At 33.1% G+C, this 25,718-nt stretch overlaps 1 protein-coding gene across 1 annotated transcript in view; it reads right to left on the bottom strand.

Moving 5' to 3' along the window:
• MDGA2 (MAM domain containing glycosylphosphatidylinositol anchor 2) overlaps nt 1–25,718 on the bottom strand; it is a 297,455-nt gene that overhangs the window by 221,996 nt on the left and 49,741 nt on the right. The window contains exon 4 of the mRNA XM_033188128.1: nt 669–998. Coding sequence (XP_033044019.1) covers nt 669–998 — 330 coding nt within the window. The remainder of the gene's footprint in view (nt 1–668; nt 999–25,718) is intronic.

The following is a 25,718-nucleotide window of genomic DNA, read 5'->3' as shown; positions in this document are numbered from 1 at the left end:
CCCTCCTCCAACCAATCCCTGTAATTTTCCTTGTCAACAGATGTACATTTAATCAAGAAAAAACTAATAACATGTTTTCGTTTTTAACTTTAAAAGAAAGAATTTCACTCCAATATATTTTCATACTTAACTATTTTCATTATGAACAGATTTCACCATATGATTCTGCAAAAAAAAATCACATCTGACTACAACTTTAACATACCAATTTTTGTTAGTGTAGGGTACATTTCTTACATATTTTGCATCTGAACAGTCTTAAATTATCTCAGTATTTTCTTCTTAGCACTATGTATTTATGCTTTCTTTAAAATGTCTGAAAATTGTCTTAACACTAGACATTTGCTGTTTAACTTTATTAATATAATTTTAGATTCTTCAGAGTATTTTGATGAAATACTAGTATTATTAGAAGGCTATATCTATCTTAGGTCAATGCTATTAGTTTTATTTGGATAATTTCTGTAAAATCTCATGTAAATCCAAATCAAAACAGATGAAAATGGTATTTCAGAACCTAGTATTCATTGAGCATTCAGAACATTATAATTTTGTTTTTAGGAAATGTGAAAGGGAAAAAATATTTTTAACTAAAAACTACTTGATCTGCTAAACTTCAGTTATTCTAAATGTGAACATCTTTTACATCATAAATATATGCCTCTTACCTGTGCTGCTGGATATATTAACATCGATACTGATATCAGATATTCCTCCTCCCTTCAGAGATGCTACACATGTGTACGTCCCAAAATCCGTGAATTTTAAATCAATGATGTCCAAGTTTGTTGTTCCTGGAGAGACATCAGGATCAGTCTGTGTAATGACCATCCGCTCAGAACTTCTTAATGGACGACCATTTTTAAACCAACTAAATGTTAGCTCCTCAGAAGGAACAGCTTCTACTTGGCAAGATATTTTCACCTCACGGCCAATCTGGATGTTGTCATCTTTGTGATAAGGATCTGGTGTGATCCAAAATCGTCCTTTTTTTAATGCTACAACATAAAAATTCCATAAGGAGTTAGTGTTACTTTCATAATTTTAAGGATTCATTCACTCTAGATAATCATCTCTGAGTTGAAATAAAGTAAAACCAAACAAAGTGTACATATATTTCTTGGTTATAGCCAAGTAGTGTGCATATCAGTAGACCTCATTTAGGTAATCCAGAAATAATCTTAAAAAATCTAAGTCAATTAAAGACTGTGAACACTGATTTTTATAAATTTGGTAATATTTTCCAGTGATATCAAAAGTAATGCCTTAGGTCTATGTGCAATTATACTTAAATATTGACATTTAATTTTGAACAAATGACAGATTCTATGTAGTCATAGGGTATTAAAATTAAAAATAAGAATATGGGTCTCATTTAATCTAATTATTTCCCTATGTCATTACTTAATTATTGTATAATTTTCCAAACAACTCAAATATTACACAAAGGACATATGAACATTCTCCTAGGTTGTATCTACATGTTGACCAACACTAGTTTGGTAACATTTGAGTCCATTCACATTCATGAAACATTTTCATATATTGAAATAATCTGAACTGAAAAAAAAAAAAAAACCTGGGACAAAAGCATTTTCAAAACATTTTCTATGAACTTTTCTATTCTACCACACATAGATGTTTCCAGTTAAAACAGTTTGTTGGCTCTTTAATGCAGATGACCAAAAGAACCTCTCCAAAGATAGCTTAGAAAACAGGTTTGTATGCTAACAGAAGTGTTTTCTAGGTCTAAATGCGGTGCTGTTTTCACAAGAGATCAGTAGTAATGACTACCAGAAGGCTGCCAAGGGAGCATCTATAGGCTTTCTAGTAAGGGTCTGAACGTTGAATGATACCACAGTACTCAATATGGAGAAGTATTTTCTCTCTTTTGTGATAGTGATTCTCTTATGCACACATTTTTCCTTTTTTTCATCATCTTCCCCATTTCCCTCTCCTTTAACATGACTATTCCCACATGACAAAATGCAGCATAAACAGTGAAACACAATTATCAGGATAAAATATTGGTCATTCACTTTTACCATTAAGCCCAAATATATAATGATATTGTCAAAAACGCCATTAATTTAGTGGACCTGCAGACACTAGAAGGCTGCTAACAGCATTCTGGATAGCCTCTTTTTAGTTTAACCACATTTTTGTCGTTAGTCCAATAAAAACCAGTGAGAACTATGAAAATCTATAAAATCATGCAGAATGAACTAGAGATGAATATACTTTTAAATCTGAAAAACTTTTCTAGGTTTTAAAACTCTTTAGCCTCAAATATTTTCATGTGCTTTCTTGTTGGCATCTTAATAAGAAGATACAAATAGATATCAAAAACAATGTTTGTATCTTTCTTTTTCATTTGTTTGAAGGGCTCCTTCTCAAGACTAGCCACTAGGCTGGGTTCTGACTACAGGACATGAATGAAATAGACATAACCATGGCCCTCATGTATTGCAGCTTGCAGATTCATAGATTAGAGGCCAACTTATTCACACAACACTTACGATACTTATGTCTAGAGAAACCACAGACACATATAGTGATGAAATGTTTTATATGCCTGAAGAAGTTTCAATCTCAGAGGACAGTCTCTCTAAATTATTGTTTAGAAAATGCACTAAGCTTTAATCTTAATGAAAACATGAGAAGACAAATACTTAAATCACATTCTCATACTGTCATTTGCTACATTTTTTCATAATAAAATGCAACTTATGAATCTTATTTACCCCTAACCATATCTTTATCAGTAAGTTGCTCTAGGATGAAATTAGGATACATTTTGGTATTCTGTTACCTAGAATCATATATTTATATTTTCACAGGCACTGAAGTATGACTTTGCATTGTATTAGGGAAGGGAAATGTGATGAAAACGTCCATATCTGGCTGCTATATTTGGTATATAATAATTGTGCTCATACAATGCCAATGTAATGGAAGTTTTACAGTACAAAGCAAATCATATGAGTAAAAATATATTTTCTTTTAAAAACAGATGTAAAATTTAATATGTCAGGAGCATTTACTTTTATTAACACCGTAACACTTAAAGGAGAGTTTCCTTTCATTTGCTAAGAATTTTCTTTATCCTGTTTTTAAAGAGAAATTTTAAAGTCATATTTTGAAAGTTTTACTATTGCATATATTAATTTATTAATAACTATATGATTAATATCAGGGTTCATATGCAATACCTTTTAGAATAGTTTTCACTACAAAGATATATGTTGGTTGCATAAGTAAACACACACAAAACTGAGATGTTTAAGTGGTTGTCATTTATTTACTATGCAGCTATTGTTTTCTAGTTCTGTGCTCTGCATAGTGACATATTAAAGTGACATTGAGAGAACTGTAAACTTACCAAATTAGATTTAAAATACTAAACAACTCAAAAAACACTGATAAAAATATGAAATAAATATCTGTATTATGTGTTATAGAATATAACAACTTTAAAACCCAAAGTAAAAATATTAGAGATTATAAACCCATAATCAATTAATACCTAAGATCATATATAATATACAATTATACAAATTAATAAAAAGCAATATAATCAAGCATGCTTTTAAGAATTAACTCACAGCAAAAAACATTGGTTAATCTTAGTATCAGATAATTCTATGATTTGGCCTAAGTCTTAGTCTATTGTACTAGTCTTCCAAATGACACAGAATCTAAAGTGAAAAAGAGAAACAAGTCTGCTAAGTGAGTTCAAGTTAAGAAATATCAGAATAACTAACATAGATTATTTAATAAATAGTCATTTCTCTGTTTATGTTGTCCCTCTAACAAAATAATGTAACTGATTTTGCATACAAAAAAGAAATGTTCAGACAAAAGATGTGTGTATGTACTCATATATAGTAACAGAGGACAGAGAAATTTTGTTTTCTTACTAAGTTCAGAAAACTAAGAGCATAGCTTTGTAAACTAGGTCTGGGTACATTGAGAACTTGCAACCTAATTCCAGTTTTTCATGTCTACGTAGTCCAAGATGGGCAATCTAATTTTTATGGATCAAGCACATCATTTATAAAAATAGAAGGTGATAGAGTTAGGCTCCCTTAGAGACACATTGTGAGAAATAGCTTATTAACAATTGCGCTTCAGTTTTGAAAATATAGAGTGTTTAATGTAGTTAATCAACTGGGCAGCAGGATCCTTCGTTTACAATTAAACACTCTCTTTTTCAGTGAACAATTTATAGTAGTTCACGTAATGTTAATTTAAAGTCATTTCCTGCTACCAGTTAAGATTTCAAACTTTTAAAATCAATCTGTGATTAGTACTGGAGTATAACAGAGGTCCAATAGACTTAACGAGACTCTATAGAACTAAAGAAATTCTATGGAAAAAGGATCGGAGAAATCCCTTTCCCCCGATGCAATTTCTCAGTCTGAATATTGAAAATCCCCTAACACCAGCCTGAGAGAACATTAGATTTGGCTTAATGTATCATAAATCGTGATGGATGAACCTTAAAAGGTACTTGTTTAGTCTGGCAGTGCATGTAAAAGACTGGCATCAAGTTGAACCTCTGTTCTGGATAATCAGTTTGGAAACACTGCAATGTAACTATAGCCTCTCTTTTTTTAATATTGTGAATTGAATGCAGGATTGGCCTACATTCATTTTTTAGCAGTTTACTTGCAAGGACATTCTAATTGCACTTACTGAAATCCTTCTTCTTCGGGCTATACAGACGCGCTCTGTAAATGGAGTGAAACCCATGTACTGACACAGAGGCTACTCACTGTAAAAATTTGGGTAGGGTTTGTTGCTGACCTTCCCTAGAAATGAGAGTCCATGCCTGTGAACATGAATGTCAATGGTTCAATGGAAGACTTCAGTTATGTAAAACTAGATTACATCTTGAATTTATGCTTGAAAGAGGGAACACTGCCTTCACAGAAGTCTAGGCTTGTGGCTTCCACAAAGAGGAGGCTGAGAGATTGTATCTTGACTGTAGTTGTAGATTTAAAATTATAATGTACACTGTTTTGTTGGTCAAGTGTTCCATGAAGTATGCAATATATAGTAATTCAATAATAAACTAAAATTTATTGACAGAACAAAAAAAGACAACAGTCTTATACTTTCATGTGAAAAATGTCTCTTTGGAGATAATAAATATGAGGTGTCAGCTTTTAAGCTTCTGTTAAGTATCTATTTCAGAAGAATGATAAGATACAGAGTGACCACTGATCACCATTTCAGGTTGATAAATTGCTGAAAAGAGTGTCTTAATCGATTATGTTTTATAATCAGGTTTTAGGATTCTGGACAACCTGAAGAACTGACAAAACCTTGTTGAGATCTGGATATAGAAACCATTAATAGTGTAATCAGATAAATAAAAATCAATTTCCTATTTATTTATTCTTTGTTGAAGAAAATAAAAATATCTATGTGTGAAAGATGAAGTATTTTCCTGACCCACCGAATGCTAATTAAATAAGCAGTTGGAAATAGGTTACATCAGCAAAGCAACTTAAAAGATAGTAAATGATACTACGTATAATCTGTCCTACTATAACTAGCAACCTATCTTTCTCCTCAATAGGACTGTGAACACCTGGGGTTGGAGTGGGTACACCTTACTCTTCTTCATTGCCCCCAAATCCTGAATATGGTGCTTTGTTACAGTTGGCACTCAATATACTTTATTGAATTTAATTATAATTGACATTTCAAAGCATTAACTTTATAGATGCCAACAGTATGATAAGTTCCTGTTAATTTTGATTTTGTGTTGCAGTCGTGTGTTCTGAGATGGATCTGGGGAAATAGAATAGGAAAAAGAACAGATTTGATGTCCTCAAGGATTCAGCGATTCTGTTGTGTGAACAGAATAACACTTGATGAACAAACAGCATCAACATGGGAATATATGTGAGGAAGAGAATTCTGTACACAACACAAGAAACCTCATTCTAGCACATCCACTGACTAGTTAGCTATGTGTATGGGACATCAACTATCAAACAACTCTCTTTGTAAACGAGGATTTCATCCAAAAGGGCTTGTTTATATGCTTCAGATAATAATCATTTCTGAGCAAATATGGATAATTACTCAACTGATAATCAGTTGATAGTCTGAGGAAAGATGGAAGAAGGAAAAAAAACTGACATCTAAGCAGATTTATGTTGTCTGAAATAGTATTTGCCTAAATCTCTTTCAGAAAAAGGTTAATAGAGGTTACATTAAAACAAAGTGTAGGCCAGGTGTGGTGGCTCATGCCTGCAATTTGGGAGGCCGAGGTGGGCAGAGGTCAGGAGTTCAAGACCAGTCTGTCCAACAGAGTGAAACCCCGTCTCTACTAAAAAATACAAAAAATTAGCCAGGCATGGTGGTGGGCACCTGTAATCCCAGCTACTTGGGAGGCTGAGGAAGGAGAATCTCTTGAACCTAGGAGCTGGAGGTTGCAGTGAGCCGAGATCACACCACTGTACTCCAGCCTGGGTGACAAGAGCAAAACTCCATCTCACACACACACACACACACACAAACAAACAAAAAACCAAAGTGTAACAAAGTTTGGAGATTGACTATATGAATAAAAGTTTGTATTTTTCTCAAACCTTTCAGCGCTTTGAACATGCTAACATGCACATTGTCACATTATTAGAGAGGCGATTGCATCTACCAAGGGACCCTTTATTTATGGAACATCTCTTTGAGGACTAGCATCCCAGAGAATAAAGTTTGGGAAACAATGACCTAAGAAAATCTATCAGTCAAAGAGAATCAGTGAAAAGACACTAAAATTAGATTCCATTCTTAATATTGTAGGCATTTCCCTTATGAACATCACGAAATACTCAACAAGGTGTGACTCTCTAGTGAAAATAATATTTATTATTTAAAAAGCTAAAGGGCTTGGGAATGATCTTAATTTTTTAAGTTAATAAGTAGTGGTACATTGAAGTTATAAAAATATATTTCAGAGTCATCTAATAAACTCACCTACACTAAGGGCCGCATGCCTTTTTCTTTCTAACCAACAATTTAGAAAACAAAATTAACTTATCAATTTGTTGCTGTCTCTGAAATGTACATTTTGCAATATGCAAACAGCATTAAAAAGAAGTTAAATGCATCAGCTTTTGTACAACTGCAAGCACTGGTGTCAAAAAGACTTAATCTTTCTCATTTGCTTGAAGAAATAATAATTTGAGTTAATTTATTTATATCTTATGTTATTATAAAAAGTATATGCAGTGTTAGTCTTAAAAGTATTAAAGCTTCTAGAAAATGGATATGAGCAGGAAGGTCTTTTAAATTTTTTTTCTCTGATATGCTATTAAGTATTCTTATACTCACTTTTCTGTTTCTAACAACTCCAATTGCCAATCTAGTCTGAATGGAAGTTCATTAATAATGCAAGAACAAAAATACATTACACCCTTTCCTGAAAGTGGTTTGACATAGCACCCCTGATCATCAAAATGTAGAATCAGATGATGAAATGAAGTTGGGGTTCTATTTAATTATAAATTATCAAGGCTTTATTTATTTTGTGAATTTACTCAAAGCTAATTAGTACAGTTAATCATTTAAATTGTTTAAGCATAGTATGGTTGAATTGAAAATGTCTTTTGAATATCCTTTCTCAATAGAACATCAGCAGGTAAGCATTTTGGGTAAGAATTAAAGAAAGAAAGGACGTTTTAGGCAGGCACAAATTATGCTTTTTGGGGTAAATTCTTAAGAAGGGAGAAAAAGTGAACTAAAATAATAACAACATTATTATCATTATTATTTTGCCATTCCTAGCCCTATTTTCCCATTTTAACCCTATTTTAAGTAGGGAAAAAATATATATATTGCTGATAAATTACCAAAATGTCTATACTGGTGTCACAAATAAAAATCTTTTACATGTGGCTACCATGTAAGTGGTATTTGAATTAGCATGATACCTTAGCACCAGTTATTTGAATAGAAGATTATCACTTTGCTGGTCCTATAATGTTAAAAATTAGTGGGTATTTTGAGCTCACTTTTTCTATGAAATTTAATAATACTTTTTCACTATGAGAAATGAGAATGTGTCCAGGTATATTATATTTTTTATTAGTTGCTAAAGACCTAGGACTAGAAACAGCCATCAGATGAACGGCAGCTAAGAAAGATTGGTACAAAATATAATTCATTTGTAATCCTTTTGAAAATAGTACATCCTTAATATTTATGAAACTGATCATGTAGTAGTGAAAATTAGATGAGATAATGAGACTAACTTAATCTAAAATCTTTCATTACCTTTCTTGAGCTTTTTTATTTTCTGTCTCATAAGCAGTGCCCTTTCCCTTTCCAAAGTGATTCTGCCCCTCTGCCAACCTCTCTCATGGTACCCTGAGGCCCTACATTCAGTTGGCCACTTCTTTTGAAATATCAGTATCTCCTCTTCCATACTCTATTCCTTCAGACTGGAAACTTGTTTAGGTCACATCTAAACTTAAAACACTTCTCTTAACCCCAATAATCCCTCAAACCATTTGTGGCATATTGCTTGATAAAATGGTGACATACCAGTTGCACTCACTCACTAGGATACGTTATGTGCTGGGTTTCACTGGTGCTACTCTGGCAGTGAGGGCTCAAAGATTAGCAATGATCTCCCAATCAATTAATCCAATATTTTCTAGTTCCCATTCATGTTTGTATTATTCACACTTTCCACTTCTTGTCACTTTACATTATTGGCTCTTCTTTCTTGAACACCTCTTTTATACTGGCCTCTATAACTGGTAGGATATAACATTTAAGAAAATAAATTAATGGAATGTTCTAATTCACATCACAATTGTCATGAGAGTCTCCCTTGCTCATTTGAGTTCTGTCATTTGAACAGTTCATTTCAGTTTTATCACTTGAACAGTTCTAACAATAGAAAATAAATTGGTGAACTGTTCTCACATCACATTTGTCACGACATTCTCCCAGTTCTATCATTTGAACAGCAGTTGTAAAGTCAGGCTTGTTGAGAAAGGTAGGATTTTTCTAAATTATTTTGCCATAATTGGAAGCCATGGAGTTTTTCCTTGATGTTCTCTCTTTCCTTTTGCTGCCCATGTTAGAACATGAGATAGTTGTTTGTTTGTTTTGTTTCTTGAGCTGTAGAATATTGCAACCAGATTTGTGCATATTTCAATTTAAAAGAAAAATGTGTTAAAATCATTTTAATATATGTTTTCATTTTAACATTACAAAGCAAATAAAATAACTTAGATATATTGAATGACTAAATGAGAAATATCTTTAATTACTAAGAATTTATATAAATTATCTTAATTACCTTATCTGATAAGAAGATGAAAAGTGAATACTATTGACCTGGTCCATCTAAACATTCCCCTTATTTTAACTAAACTTTAGATAGATTTATTTCTTTTTCTTTTTTTGGGAGGGGTGAGGTGGGGTTATCCATCCCTTCAAGTATTTATCCTTTGTGTTACAATTCAATTATACTCTTTGTTATTTTTAAATGTATAATTAAATAATTATAATTGACTGTAGTCCTCCTGTTGTGCTATCAAATACTAAGTCATATTCATTCTTTCTAACTATTTTTTTATACCCATTAACCATGCTCATCTTCCTCCCCCCAACCCCCGCGACCACCACTCTCCTTCCCAGGCTCCAGTAATCATCCTTCTCTTCTGTTACATAGATTTATTTTTTACTATAGGCCCCGGTCCTCATTTTCACAGAGCATTTACGCTAGAAAACTTGAAAATTTAGAGAAATTGTAAATTCTTCCTCTGCTCCATCGAGTTGTAAATAATCTGAAACTCAAAAATGTTTTTTCTCAACTATCTGGGAGTCACCCCTTTGAAATACAATCATCATCTTTGAAGTCTCTGAGACATTGCCCCTATCTCCCATTCTCTGAGGAGGGTAAGAGCCTAACTTTGAAATGTGAAAAGAGACAAATAGCAAAGACAGATGTCTTAATCACATTGACCAACCTCTCCCATAAAGTCAGTACTTTTTTTTTTTTTTTACATAGTCTCGTTCTGTCATCCACACTGGAGTGCAGTGGTGTGATCTCGGCTCACTGCAACCTCTGCCTCCTGGGTTCAAGTGATTCTCCTGCCTCAGCTTCCTGAGTAGCTGAGACTACAGGCATATGCCACCAAGCCTAGCTAATTTTTGTATTTTTTTGGTAGAGACTGGGTTTCACCATGTTGGCCAGGCTAATCTCAAACTCCTGATCTCAAGTGATCCACCTGCCTTGGCCTCCCAAAGTGCTGGGATTACAGGTGTGAACCACTGCACCCAGCCTATTCCAGTACTTTCTATTAGTTCACACAGGATTTAAAAATCCTCCTGCTTTTATTTCACCTGAGTTGAGTTAAATATCTCTCCCCCATTGGAATGGTTTTAAATATTCCTTGTTATTTTTAACAAGCGTCCAGTGTAATTTTTCTTTTACAACATTAAATTTAATCATGTGCATTTTTCAAATAAATGAAAATAGGATCAGTCTAGGAAATTCGTTGCTACAAAATTTCAAATGTCAAAGAAATACTTATGGTTACAACACACACACACATACACACATACACACACACACACACACACCCCAGTATGTTGCTCAAAGATGCAATGTTATATAAGCACAAGAGTATTTGAGAGTTAAAGATGTTAATTTAATCCCTTTAGAAAGCTATCTTCTCCAATGTGGTAAGCTCTATTTAATCTTTAATGCCCTGCAGGTATAAAGTTTCTGATAATAAACCACAAAACAAAGATCTGAATGTGTTGGTTAATTAAAAGATGGCAAGACTGCAGAGGCATGAAGAGACTCAAAATTAAATAAATTTAATATGTTATATGTATTATAAATAGAAATGCATAACCTTTCCTTTTTGAAGAAGTATACCCTACCTTTCTTTAGATGTGTTTAAAGCATATTTTAAAAATACATACTATAGTGTGTGTGGATTTTTTTTCTCTTTTTAATGGGAAAATTTTATCAAATAAGCAAATAAGATAGGTCAAAATGATGGTGGTATACTTTTTCATTCTGTACAATTGTTAGTTGAGCCACAAATTGGCTTTACTCTTTACAGGAAGAAAGGCAAAGAGGGAAATATAATTTCATAATTCACAGTATCTGGGACTTAAAAATACTCTAATTCCTCAAATAAACAACAAACAAAAATTACTATTCCTGTTTCAGAGATCTGAATTGAATTTATTTTCTGCACCTGCATAAAGGAGACATGCAACAAGTAGCATTTTTACCCACTTCTTTATAGTAATCATAACAATGAAATTCACAATCCTAGTTGTCAATCTATACCTCAAGGTGAGCTAACTACTGTAACTTTATACAGGAACCAAATGAGTATGTTATCACCGTATGGTTGTTCAGGCTCAATTTAAGGAAAACTCCAAAGACATTGTCTGGGTAAATATTAAACAAGAGTGAATACAAGTTTATGTTCTATGAAAATGACCTAGGAAGGTTGTTGGTTGTTGTTGTTTGGGAGGAGGTTTTGCAGATATTAAATGTTACAGATACATGAAAATATATTTATTAATAGTTAACTGATAAGAAATAAGAGTTACATATTCTTGGAAAGGAGAAAAGACAAACTAGGACCTAGACGCTGTAGTGACGTAGATAGAAGAATACATGTGGAGGGAGACAATATAGAAAGCTTATATTGTACCTATACACAGTAAAAATACAATTTTTTCAGTGCAAAAACTGTGAGCACCTCAAGAAAATATTTTGCATTCAATTGTTTGCATTTCTTAGAGACTTGTTGGACATAAGTCAGTCTAATGTTAAGACACATTTAACAGAAACAATGACTATTATGTTGGAGGAGTTGGTCTAAACTCATTCTTAAAGAAAAATGAGTTGATAGTAAGACCAGTAATCCACTAAAGTTTTCTCTACTTTTTTTTTTTTTTTTTTTTTTTGAGACGGAGTCTCGCTCTGTCGCCCAGGCTGGAGTGCAGTGGCCGGATCTCAGCTCACTGCAAGCTCTGCCTCCCGGGTTTATGCCATTCTCCTGCCTCAGCCTCGCGAGTAGCTGGGACTACAGGCGCCCACCTCGCCTGGCTAGTTTTTTGTATTTTTTAGTAGAGACGGGGTTTCACCATGTTAGCCAGGATGGTCTCTATCTCCTGACCTCGTGATCCGCCCGTCTCGGCCTCCCAAAGTGCTGGGATTACAGGCTTGAGCCACCGCGCCCGGCCAGTTATCTCTACTTTTTGAAAGTAAAACTATGATAGTGATAGTTTGAAATATTGGTTCTCCAAGTATGGACCCTAGTCCAATAGCAGCAGCATCACCTGAGAATTTGTTAGAAAGGCAAGTTATTGGATGACACCCTGGACCCAATCCTCAGTTTTGGGGATAGAGTCCAGCCATCTGCATTTTAACAACAGCTCTGAGTGATTCTGATGTACTCTCAGGTTTGAGAACCTCTGTTATTGAAAACATTTATGCTACCATTCTTTAGACATACAGAGAGAAGGCAGGTTATCATCTTATCCAGAAGGATTATTGAGATATTAAAGCACAAACTAAAAAGTGCCATAGCATATCTTTTTACTTTACAGGATCTTCAAAAGCCTGTTAATCCTAATTATAACATTTGAAATATTATTTTTAAAAAGCTCCCATAATATCTAACAAAAGAGTCTAACATGATCTCACATAGATTAACATGGAACTACTTCCTTTCCACATGGCCAAAGCTTGAAAAAAATTTCACAAAAACACTTATCATTTCCAGATTTCTTCAGAAGATGATAAAAATGTAGAGTGCTCAATATTAAGCACCTTAAAGTCAACCTTCTTTACCTACGAATTTCTAACATTGAGTATTAAGAAGGTAACCAATCCTCATTAGGGAATATCTAAATACCTGATATGGTCATAATTTAGGGGTAAGCGATTAATAGTTTATTAAGTTTTTTTGTGAGTGGCAATGGTTTCTGGGAGAGTCAATGTAGAAAACAGTGAAGAGCAAGTATTCTGGGGTCAGACTGCCTGGTTCTAATATGATTTCATCATTTATTGGCAGTGTAATGTAAGGTTAGCTCTATAGAGACTCAATCTCCCAAATCTGTAAAATAGTAGTAATTATGAAGAATACAATTGATCTATGAAGCTCTAGTATGCTAGTCCCAACACAGAATAACCAAACACTAGATGTGAGCTGCTTTTTATTCCGTATTTCTGAGCACTCACAACATGTCTATCACTATTCTTGCTGCCAACGGTGCATAGATGAAGAGCCTAGTGGTGGGGAAAAGTACAGAAACAAAAAATTTTATAAAGACAAGGAGTGAGAGTACTTTATTATAAGACAACTCATTATTGTGAAATGGTAAGAGAAGACTTCATGTATTTGGTGGCGCCTGGGAATTCAGGTATAAAAGGAAGACAGACAGTTAAAGATGCCGAAAGTCCATTCCAGACCGTGGCAGCTTCATGGGTATTAGAGAGGAATTCTTACAGTGAAACCAACCATTGGTTTCAGCTCAGCTTTCAATAACTCTAGACAATCCTCTCATATTCCTTCAAAATGTGTTTCTCTATGATTTCAAACATTCACTTTCATTTCCCTCCCATCTCTGAGGATGCAGGGTTAATCTTTCTAAAGCTGACCTTTTAAATTGTGCTTCTGAACTCAGATCCAGCTTTGCATTGAACATCATTTACACATCATCAATTTTCTCTTAAATTTTTTCCTCACAGTAAGGTCTTTCCCATGTATTTATGAACACGATCAGAAACTCTTCATTAATTAACAAAGAAACAACTATATAATACAGAAAGCCTTTCCTCAACTTCTTTATCTTCTGAAGTGACTTCTTATTTACGCTCTTTACCTCTCACTCTCAAAATAGTAATATATAAACTACTCACTTTTAACCTCTTTCCATAGTTTTGATTCCCACCAGTAACAGAAGCTTTTTTTTTTTTTTTGAGACAGAGTCTCACTCTATCGGCCGGGCTGGAGGGCAGTGGTGCGATCTCGGCTCACTATAGGCTCCGCCTCCCGGTTCACACCATTCTCCTGTCTCAGCCTCCCGAGTAGCTGGGACTACAGGCGCCCACCACCACGCCCAGCTAATTTTTTGTATTTTTAGTAGAAAGGGGGTTTCACTGTGTTAGCCAGAAAGGTCTCCATCTCCTGACCTCGTGATCCACCCACCTCGGCCTCCCAAAGTGCTGGGATTACAGGCGTAAACCATCGCGTCTGGCCCAGTAACAGAACTTTTAACAATTGCCAGGGAGAGTATGTTCTAAGGAGCGACAGCTCAGTCCAAACTCCTGCTGCATTTGCTGTATACAATCTATTCTGACCTTTTGTTTATAGCTCCCAGACTAATTAGACTGCCATTTCCTTTGTCCTGAATCTGGGCACCTCTTGTCTCTTCTCCGTCTACACTATCACTTCTTCACAGCTTGCTTTTACATCCGTAGTTTCTATCTCAGCACAGGTGCCACTTAAGTAAAACCCTCTGGTCTCAACTCTCTGAGATACAGTTGCTTATTTCCCAATGCCTGTTCGATTTTTATGTGATGCAGCACTTCAGTCAATGTTCCTCAATTAAATGTCTTGTATCACTAAGGTATGTCTGATCTTTTTTTTCCTTCTCACTCTTTCATTTATGACACATTCTCCACATAATCAAACCTTTCCCCGCCTTTTCCTTTACTGTTTTCGGTCTCCCAGAATCTGCCCTTACTGTTGGATTCACCTTGTATGACATCTTGTCCATGCTCTCTGTCCACATTGGATCCAGTCACTGAAGCCCAGATCTAATGTCATCTTTTTTATAATGCTTTCCCCAATTCATGTAATGAGTCTGAAGAATTGCTACTATTCTTTGTCTATAAGAAAACCCTCTTCCATATATTTTATATTCTATGGACTCTCAAGCTTCCTGAAAACGGAAGTACTTCATATTGCTGTCTTCCTGAGCACCTTCTCTTCCACAGAAAAAAAATGTCACAGCACTTAGGTTGGTGATGTGGAAGATACAACACATGTAAAGCTTTTCATCAACAAGGGACATATCTGAAGCTATTATCAAGTAGTCATCAGATTGATTGTTGACAACTAATAATTAACCTGAACAAATTTGTTCAATTTTGTAAATTATCACACAACTGACAAAATTTGAATAGTGGGCTATCGATGAAGTAGTATTTTGTCAAGGTAAAATTTCCACATTTTAATAACTATACTGTGGTTATACAGGAAATGCTCACTAAAGTGTCTTGTGTAAAGGGGCACTATATCTCCAAGCTACTCTCAAAGGACTCATAAAACATTTATACACGTATTTATAAAAAGAATGATAATGTTAATAAAAAAAACTCTTAACTAACAGTGAAGCTGGGTAAAGGCTTTCTATGAGAGTTTTTGTACTATTCTTGATATTTAAAAACAGTTTTCTTAAGAAGTTGAGAAATTAATATTAAAAAATCAACTGGTTTGTTGTTGTTATTTATATCTACAGATACAAAATCTGTATCCTCCAGTGATAACAGTGGAGTATGTTACATTTCTAGATTATCCTCTTCCTATTAAACCATTCTCCTCAAATTAAGCTTAACATTTATGACCCTTTGAAAATTATTGCCAGTATAAAAAATTAGTATCAAATACTGACAAAAAACCGAAAGAATAACAAATACAACTAGTGAAGAAAACTGACTTTTACTCAATAAAATATTTGTCAAGCAAATAAATTAATCCTTCTTATACAAATGGGTACAATTAGTGATGGTGCCTGATAAATACTATATACTTTTTGTAAACTACTACTCAATATTTCATAGCAACTTGTACAACATTTTTTTTAGTTTAATTAAAACAAATGAACTGTCATTCTGAAAAACATGCAGAGAAAAAAAACTGTTAATACTCTCTAACAGTAACTTTCTAGATATTCCGAAAAAAAAAATCAACAAAAACATAAAATGTGGAGCCATCCAATATATACCGTGTGTAATATTTTTCATTAATATTCATAATTTCTTAAGATTAAGTCAAAAGGATACATTTTTCTTAATGTTTCCCACACATATGCAGCCACATATGACTCTGTGAAAGCTCAGTTAGGCCAAATGAAGATGTATAAATGGGGCTACTGAAAGTACAATGCCATGTTGCATCACATTTTATCAGGGTACGACGTATTTCAACATATGTGTATGAGTGTGTGTATGTATGTGTGTGTGTGTATGTATTACCCAATGAACATTATTTTTTAAAAACATCTTTAATTACTCTGACTCTCCTTTTTCACTTCATATTTTATCTACATATTTGAAATCATACTATATGAACCATATACCTTTATTTGGAAGTCCACATGAAACTTGGGAACAAACCAATGAGAATTTTATAAAGCTATTATTCTGAAGATTATATCAGAATTAATTCCCTTGAATCCACTCCCTTGACCAAGGCGATAGTGCAATACATTAGCTTCATATGTTTTATTTCATCATTATTATTCATGGAAACAAAATAGAGTCGTAATTGAAATTTATCTGACCTGGAAAACATTTCCTTACGTGAATATCCTGCATATTTCTACTCATCCATTTTTTATAAGATAATCATTTCTCATTTAATAGGGCTTTGCAGCAAAGTTAAAACTTGCCCAGTTGGCAACTCATCATGAACTTGTAACAAGTTTTTGTTTGTTTGTTTGTTTTTAGTATCATTGAAAACATCACTCTAAAACCACAACTTTAAACATTAAGCATTTTGAGGCACCAGCATTAAGAATTTACACTACTGAACAGCACAGTTAGGCACTGGATTCCTTTCGATTATGACAGAAACACTATTTTTTTCCCCTTTCACTAAATGGCTACAGGCAGGCATGCATTTTTTACTTTGTGTCAGTTGCTTTTGGTTTTGGTCACTTTCTTTGCTAGTAACTATCAGTTCTTATTCCTTACAATCATCATAGGGTTAGTGCAAAAGCTTTATTCCTTTCCTAATTTTCTATACGGCCTCTTTTGTGAAAGATGTATGTGAACTTTATCATATGCAGTTGTTCTCTACCTTTTCATAGTCATATTACTGTTATTTTTTTGTTTTCTTTTGTTGTTTTCCAATTCTTAGTCGTGTTCTTCTGGGATCAGTATGATTGCTGTATATGTGTGATGTTATTTTGTAATTTCTACATAATGGGACTTAACCCAAGTTAGAAGCTGAAACTAATTTACTTATACCTAGCCATGTTCTAAGAACATTTTGCCAGGCATTCCTATTTATTGTTAACATAGTGCATCCTGCAGAAACACACACACACACACACAAAGAAGCAATGACAATATCCAGTTAAGAAAATAAGACAAAGCCAGAACTGACATTGATTAAAAAAAAGTACAATAAATTCTATATAGTTTACAGTGGTAAGTCATATATGACACAATAAACATATAGCAACCAAAATAATAAGGAAACCATGGTCAATCATAAAACAGTTTTTGCAGATTAAAAAAATAGTTGTACAAGAGAAGTACAATTTCTCTTTTATGCTTCTCAGAAAAATGGTATAAGATAGAGTGATTAATAATATCTTTGAAAACTTTTTTACAACAAACAAGAAACAGTTTTGGAGGACTATTTATTTAAAAATTGCTTAGTGTAGGCCTAAAACATCAGGTCAAGAGAAATAAGCAAAAGGAATTATAACACGTGAGGGATGAGGAAATATGATATAATATGATAGGATATGTCAATTCAGGGACAGATTTTAGTTCATTGAGGCCCGTTGTTCTTAACAAAAGGTAAACATCAGACCACAATGTCTGAATTACATCCCTTATTGATTCCAAGTATGTCATTTTAGAGTAGAGACTGGATCTAGATTTTTAAGGTCTACTAAAGATTCTGATTCATCCTTCAGAATGAGATCTACTGACCTAGAAGAATAATTGAAAACATATAGTACATGCTTATCCTCCATATATATCGATATCCTGAATTAAGGCTTTGAAAGATATTTGTAGCAATAACTGAGTTTATACTCCCCGATAAATAACTACAGGGCAACTAATCTGAAATGATAGTTAAGTACAGAATCATGTGCTTCAACAGTCAGTCAAGCTGAGACAGCCTCCCATAAAAACCATGGAGCTAAAATCTCTCACAAACTCATTAGAATGTCAATATATCAAAGAAAACATATCAAATTTTTGAAATATAAATCCAATTTAAACATTAGGACAGCACAACCCACCAACCTATATGCCTGTTTTTTCCTTCTAAAATTTGGGGGAAAATTATTAAGAAAAAACGGAGATAACTTCATTCACACATTTTTCACTAGAGAATTAAAATAATCTTTCAAAAATAAACTCTTGGAAAGAAAATGTTGTTGACTACTAAGCACAGCAAATATATAACTTTTCCATTTCTACTTTCTCTATCTATAACTATTACTGAAAAATGATCCTAACAGTCCTTCCAATCCAGGCCAGATAACACCTAGAATTTATTTGGGACATAGTTCTCTAGGAAGCTACTTATATTTGACCAGCACTTGCCTTGCCAAAAAGACCTCTCTGGGCTTATTCCTCCTATCTGAAATTTTGTATCCTTTGACTAACATCTCCATAGTACTCTTCATGCCCCCAGTCTCTCGTAACCACCATTCTACTTTCTACTTTTGTGAGTACAACTTTTTTAGATTCCACATGTAAGTGAGATAAAAAAAAAAAAAAAAAAAAGGACACTAGGATGGAAGGAAGAAAGGAAGAGAGGGACAAAGGGAGGAAAACTTTCTGAACATCAACAGTTACTTAATCTTCACTTGATATAAACATTCCTTAATAAAATATACTTTGTAATTTACAAATTGCTTGGGTGATATTTTTAGTCATTTAAAGAAGGCATAAATTAGGACAAGTTATTATGTGGATAATTTCTCATTAATAGATTGAGAGATCCACAACTATCCACTGCTCAAAACAATGGAGCCAAACATTTAATTTTGTCCTTGATTCTAACATTTCTGTTTGCAAAACTGAGCAAAACCCAAGCATGGATGAAATGTCATTACTTCAACCTTTAGATATCAGAAAAGTTCAGCATGGAATTATATCTTTATTAAGTAGTCCCTTATTCTTAACACTACTTGGGGTACAAGCTAGAATGAAATAATATTGGAATGCAGGCAAATCAAATATGAAAAATACAGATAATTTCTGATAGCATTATTTAAAATTTGGCAATACATTTTAGTGATAAGAACAGCCAAATTATCCTTTTGCACTCAGTTTTACTTTAGAAAGACATTTATTGCATCCAAATGTCGGTAGTTATGTGGTAATAAGTAGTTTTAGGCTGTGTTGACAAAATATGAATGTTGCCAAATATACTGTGTTATTTGATTCAGCTGATTTTCTTCTAAATTCTATTTGTCGTACACCTGAAATTCAGTAAAATAGAATGAGGAAAGTATAGGGAGGTGAACGTTAACACTTTGTCTAATTCAATTTAACAGATACTGAATGTCAATTACATATTTCAGGCATTAGTGGGATATAGCCCTGTCATTACAGATAGGGTAGAAGAAATGATTGTAAAATCAAGCTGGACATGCTAGAGACTAAGAGTAGTAAAAATAAGTTTACATTTCACTTACGTTTAATTCAATTATTTCTGGAGGAGATGTCTATTCAATTTATAACACAAGATCAAGCTAAGTTTCTTCCACCGAGATTTTGGAAGGTTTTATTCAATGAGAAAATACAATTTCTGACTGCCAATTAAAAATATTTTTCCATAAAAGAAATCTTGAGATATATATGAGTTAGTTTTAAGTTATTTTATTTGTTATTAATAAATATTAAGAACATGGCCATTTAATATGCAACAATCTCTCTGTTACTCAGTGATGTTTTGTGCATCCTCCCTCACATGCCCTTATCTTTCCTTCCAGAATCTGTTCTTATTATCCTCAAATCCATACCTGAGCCTACTGGTCACAGTCAGCAAAAACTATGGCCTCTTACTTCACTAAAACGGCATTAAGTATAAATGCCCCAAGTGAATTAATTACACACCATGTCAAAGCTCATTTATAGTTCCACCTCTTTCTAGCCTTTTCCATTGTTTCTCATAATGATTCTTTCTTTGTCCTGTTGCTATTGTACCTGGGCCTGGATCTATCATGCTCCAGCACTCAGCTCATTTCCTCTCTTCAATTGTCAATCTCCATCTTGTGCTAATTACTTAACTCAAGCTTTTGCAAGTGCTCAAGTCTCTGTAATATTAAAAATCATTCTTTCACAAATCCTACTTTTACTTTTATTTACAGTCAACTTCTGCAAATCATCCAACTTCAGTCTTTATTTCTGAAATACTAGTTACTTCCATGCTCTGCCAAAATGTGCTTTCTTACTCGCATCTCTATGTTATAGTATACCAGCGGCTTTATTTTCATGTTTCAGTCTTCATCTACCTTAACTCATTCTGGCATTTTACATTGTTGATACCTTCATTTTTAAAATTTCCTTTAAAAATATTTAAAATAGTATTACTTTCTGGTTCTCATTTTACCTCATAAACAACTCTTTCTCATTAAAAAAAAAAAAGTAGCTATTAAATGTATACATTTTTCAAAAGTTCATATCCAGGTCATTTATACCATACTATCTTTAGTCTATAGATGGTGAAACAGAAACACGAAAAACTTAGTGATAAGATGTTTCTAAGTATCGAAAGTATCAAGCTTATAAAAATCAAATATTTTCCAATTAAGTAATATTTTAAATATAATTTCACAAAAGTATTTTTGTAAAACAATATACTACCCACTTATAATGCAACTTCTAAACATATAACATCTGTGCCTTTAGTTTTTTTCTCCAAGGTCAGGAAAACTAGGCAGAGTATTTGGACACATGTGCTTTTAGAAAAACAAAACAAAAACACTAGAGTTTATTCATCTAGAAAATACTATTATGAGCTTATTTTTGAAAATGACATGTAAATAAAATTGCTGTATTACCCACAACCATATATCATATGTTAACTGGTAATTATGAATGGTTCCTAAATTATCACTGGAAAAATACATATCCATTACCATATTATTTTTAGTATGCAGTGACTGCAATTCAGACATATCCAATTAGGGAAGAAAGAATTCTGAATTTATTGCTCAATTGAAATGTTGTCATCATTTTCTGATGGAACCATTTGCCAATTATTGTTTCAGGGCTGTTGATCATTAACGTTGTAAAATTATGCTACTGTTATCATCTTTACTATGTAAATACATCAGATTATAAGTCTTTTCATATTTTGTTACATGTTTTGCTCCTCAAATTTAAGAGATAGCAAAAGATCCTTTAACTATAGAAGTTTAGGGCAGTATCAGATTTATGCTGGAAAAATGAACCAACTTAAGCTATTCAGTTATGTTTTATTTTACTCACTTATAAAATTTCAGTTTTCTGTGTTCTATCATCATTGTTCTTCAAATACTCATACAAACTTAGTCTATCTCACTACAAATACATTCTGTTCAAAGTACACTGAATTGCATTTCCATTTCTGACTTTTCTGGGGTCACTGGCAGCTGAGCAACACTCCCATAGAGAAAAAAGAAAAACCAATGAGATTTTTTAAGTCCTTTTTGAAAGTATCAGCTATCAATTCAGGCAACCTCAACTTGAGAGATCTAATTCCAGAGAAGGAAAACAAAACAAAACAAAACAAAAAATGTGCTTCGCATACTATAGCTACTTTTCTTTCAAGTCATTGTCTATTTCAGGTATATAGCTGTAGGCTGAAAATGCAAGCAAGAATCTGCAGTGAATGACCCAGAGTATTCGACTGGAAACACTGAAAGGTTATGTCCTAGGAATAGGGCAAATAGCAGACAAATATAGCATTACCAAGCCAGTCTTCAATATGCTCAGCCCCTGACTGGACTGAAACAATAAGACTACTTTATCTGCCTAACATAAAGTAATATAAAAAAGAAAAGAAAAATATTTCTGAAGAAAGATAACCTAATCCTGAGCCAGTTTTTCATGCAAAATAAATGGCAGTCAGTAAAAAATAAGACGTGTCAAGAGAGAAGACAAAGAAAAATAGAGCAAAGTCAACAGACCACAGATGATCAAAACAGGTGTTCTCAGATAAAAATAGTAAAATAGCTATGATAAAAATGCTTAAGAACATAGGATACAAAGCTGGGAAAAGCTAAATGAAAAGATGAAAAATTTTGCCAGATAATTGGAATCTATAAAACTAAATCAAATGTAAAGTTTACAATGAAAAAAATTAAATAAGTGAAATGAAGAATTCAATAAATATGTCTAGTAGTAAATTAGAAACAAGAGAATACAAGACTGGTGAACAAGAAGATGGGGCAATAAGCAGTATGTAGACTGAAGCACAGATGGAGAAGAAGAAGGAGGAAAAATTAGGAAAGAGCATAAAATATGTAAAACTCAGTGAAAGGTCTAACATAAGTAAAAACTGAATTAATGAAGGAAACAGGAAAAAGAATGAGAAAATGTAAATATCTGCAGAAATGCTGGTCCAAGATTTTCTAAAACTTACGCAACTGTAATCCACATATTCAAGCAGCTCATAAAAATCCAAGCACAATAAACACACAAAAAAATCCACATTTAAGCACTTACTATAAAATGTCTAAAGATACAGAGAAACTCTTAGAAATACAGCTAGGACCTAGGTGGGTGGGGTGGAGGGTGGAAAACTATATAAAAACATACACTTAAAAATACTATAAATAAATCAAAATGTAAAACTGAAATATACAATTATACTTAGTGAAAGGAACAGGGAAAAGTACACTACTCCATATTCTAGAAAGAAGTTCTTCATGTTCAAGAAACCCATAGGAGGTCAAGACAAAGAAAACAGAAATAAGAAATAGAGAATTGGAAACGAAAGGTAAGTTGCAGACAAGCTCTAATATTTCAATAATTATACTTAGTGTACATTATCTAAATACACCGATTGAAACAAGGATTGGCAGAGTGGATTTTAAAAACTTGACTCACCTATATATTATCTATAAGAAATTCATTTCAAATATAATGATATAGGTAGGGTAAAAGTAATAGGACAAAAAATAAATATCATGCAAACAACCATCAGAAGTAAGCAGGGTGGCTAGATAATGTAGACTTTAGGGCAAAGAAAATTGCCAGATTCAGAGAGGGACATATGTAATGACAAAAGGTCCAAACACTAAAAAGTCACAGCAATTGTGTATATACCCTTCCCCCTCCAAAAAAAGCAGAAAATATGTGAAGCAAAAACAAATAGAACTGAAAGGAAAAATAGACAAATCCACAATTATACTTGGAGACTTTGACATCCCGACTTTAAATAGATGGAAAAACTAGATAACCAATCAACAAAGATTCCATAGAACTCAACTAATAGTATCAAATCAACATTTATAGAGCATTATTCCCAACAACAGAAGAATGCTTACTCTTCTCAGGTTCCCATGGAACATAGGATAGACCATATGCTGCTTAAAAACAAACCTCAACATATTTTTTAAAAAACAAATTGTACAGAGTGAGTTCTCTAACCACAATAGAATTAAAAGAGAAATGAGTGACAGAAAGATTATAGGAAATCTCCAAATTCTTAGATACTGAACAACATTCGTCTAAATAATCTATGGGTCAAAGAAGAAGTACCAAGGGAAATTAAAAAACGAATACACTGAACTGAATGAAAACAAGAGGTATCAAAATTTGTAAGACAGCTAAAGAAGTGCTGACAGGGAAATCTGCACTGCTAAATGCATACAGTAGAAAAGAGGAAAAGTCTCAGGTAAATTATCTAATTCTCACTTCAAGAAGCTAAAAAAAACAGCAAAAATTAGAAAAATAACGCTGATATGCTGAGTCATAAAGTAAAAATAAAAGTAATTCAGTGTTATGGACTGAACGCATGTGTTTTTCCAACATTTCTTTTGTTGTAACCCTACTTCCCCACCCTAACCCATTTGTAATAGTATCAGGACGTGGGGCTTTTCAGAAGGAATTAGGATTAGATAAAGGTATCAGAGTGGAGATCTCATGAGTGGGATTAGCACCCATATAAGAGTTACAGAGAGAGCTGGCTTTCCCTCTCTGCTCTATTCCATGTGAGGATATGAAACATTTGCAGTGTGCAGCCCAGAAGTGCGTCCTCACTAGAATCCGACCATGCCGATGCACTGATCTTGGACTTCCAGGATCTAGAACTGTGAGACATCACTTTTTGTTGTTTAGAAACACCCAGTCTATTGTACTTTTGTTATAGGAACACATGCTAAGATACTCAGAATCTAAATTCTGATCAAAATGAAATTAAACAATAACAAAAATATAATTAGAAAACCCACATGTTTGAAATTTCAGAAATAAAATTCTAAGTAATCCTTGGGTCAAAGAAAAAAAAAAGTCACAGTGAAAATAAGAAAGTCTTTCAAACTGAATAATAATAAACTTATTACATATCAAAACTCTTGGGATACAGTTAATAGTACATCTAAAGGAATATTTACAGTCTTAAAAGTCTACATGAGGAAAAATAGAAAAGATAAAATCAATACTCAAATCATTGCTTTACAAATTAGAAAAATAATTAGCATTTGAATATAATGATATGGAAGGAAGGAATAATCAAGGACAGAAATCATTATAATAGAAAACACATGTACGACCATCAAGAAAACCTAGAATTCAAATGTTGGTTCTTTAAAATAACTAAGGAATTTGAATAACCTCTAGCAAAACTAACAGAGAAAAACTGAATGATATTGACACAGATGATCAATATCACAGTCTGGTCTCACTATAGATTACAACAGTGGTTTGTTGGAACCACTTCATTCTTGCTCGTGACAGAAACAAAGAATTATATTTGATTAAATATATTTAGAAATAATTGGAAGCATTTAGAATGAGCACTGAATTGGAAGACAGCAGATTATATGCATCTTTTTCCAACTACAAAACTTGGATATTGGCCATGATCTTATTATATATGCCATGAAAATTGGTAAATACTGTAAATCAAATCTTTTTTTTTTTTTTTCCAGAGAGCTGGTTTACCAGCACACCCTGGACCCTCTTCCCCCCAAATTAAAAAAGATAATTACAGGAATTACAACAACTTTATATTAATAAACTTGACAACTGAACTGGCATATTCAGATTCCTAGAAAAACAAAACTAAGATGTAAAAATGTTTATTCCTAAACATTTGACTAGTCTTATATTTATTATAAAAAGTAAATCTATAATTGCCAATCTTTGTACAAAGCAATCTGTAAGCCCAGATGGCTTCTCCTGAGAATTATTTCAAACAATTAAAGAGAAAGTAACACTGATTTTACATAAACTTCAAGATAGCAGAAAAGAATATATCCCAATGCTTTTAAATTAATTACCTTATTTTGAATACTGAAATATAATTTACATACATTGAAATGTTCATGCCTTAAATGTATAGTTAATCAGTTTTAACTACTGTGATTATGGACTTTGAATGTGTAAGTTTTTTTTGTTTTGTTTTGTTTTGAGCAGTCACTACTTCTTAGTTCATCTTAACACACTGTTTGGCTAAGATGGATTTGAATTACTGGGTTGATGATTTCCGTTTTCATACAGTTTTCAGATAAGTATA

Source organism: Trachypithecus francoisi, unplaced genomic scaffold, assembly GCF_009764315.1.
Source record: "Trachypithecus francoisi isolate TF-2019V2 unplaced genomic scaffold, Tfra_2.0 Lachesis_group3, whole genome shotgun sequence".
Taxonomy (NCBI): domain Eukaryota; kingdom Metazoa; phylum Chordata; class Mammalia; order Primates; family Cercopithecidae; genus Trachypithecus; species Trachypithecus francoisi.
Note: the sequence above shows the minus strand (reverse complement) of the source record. Positions and strands in the feature narration are given on the sequence as shown.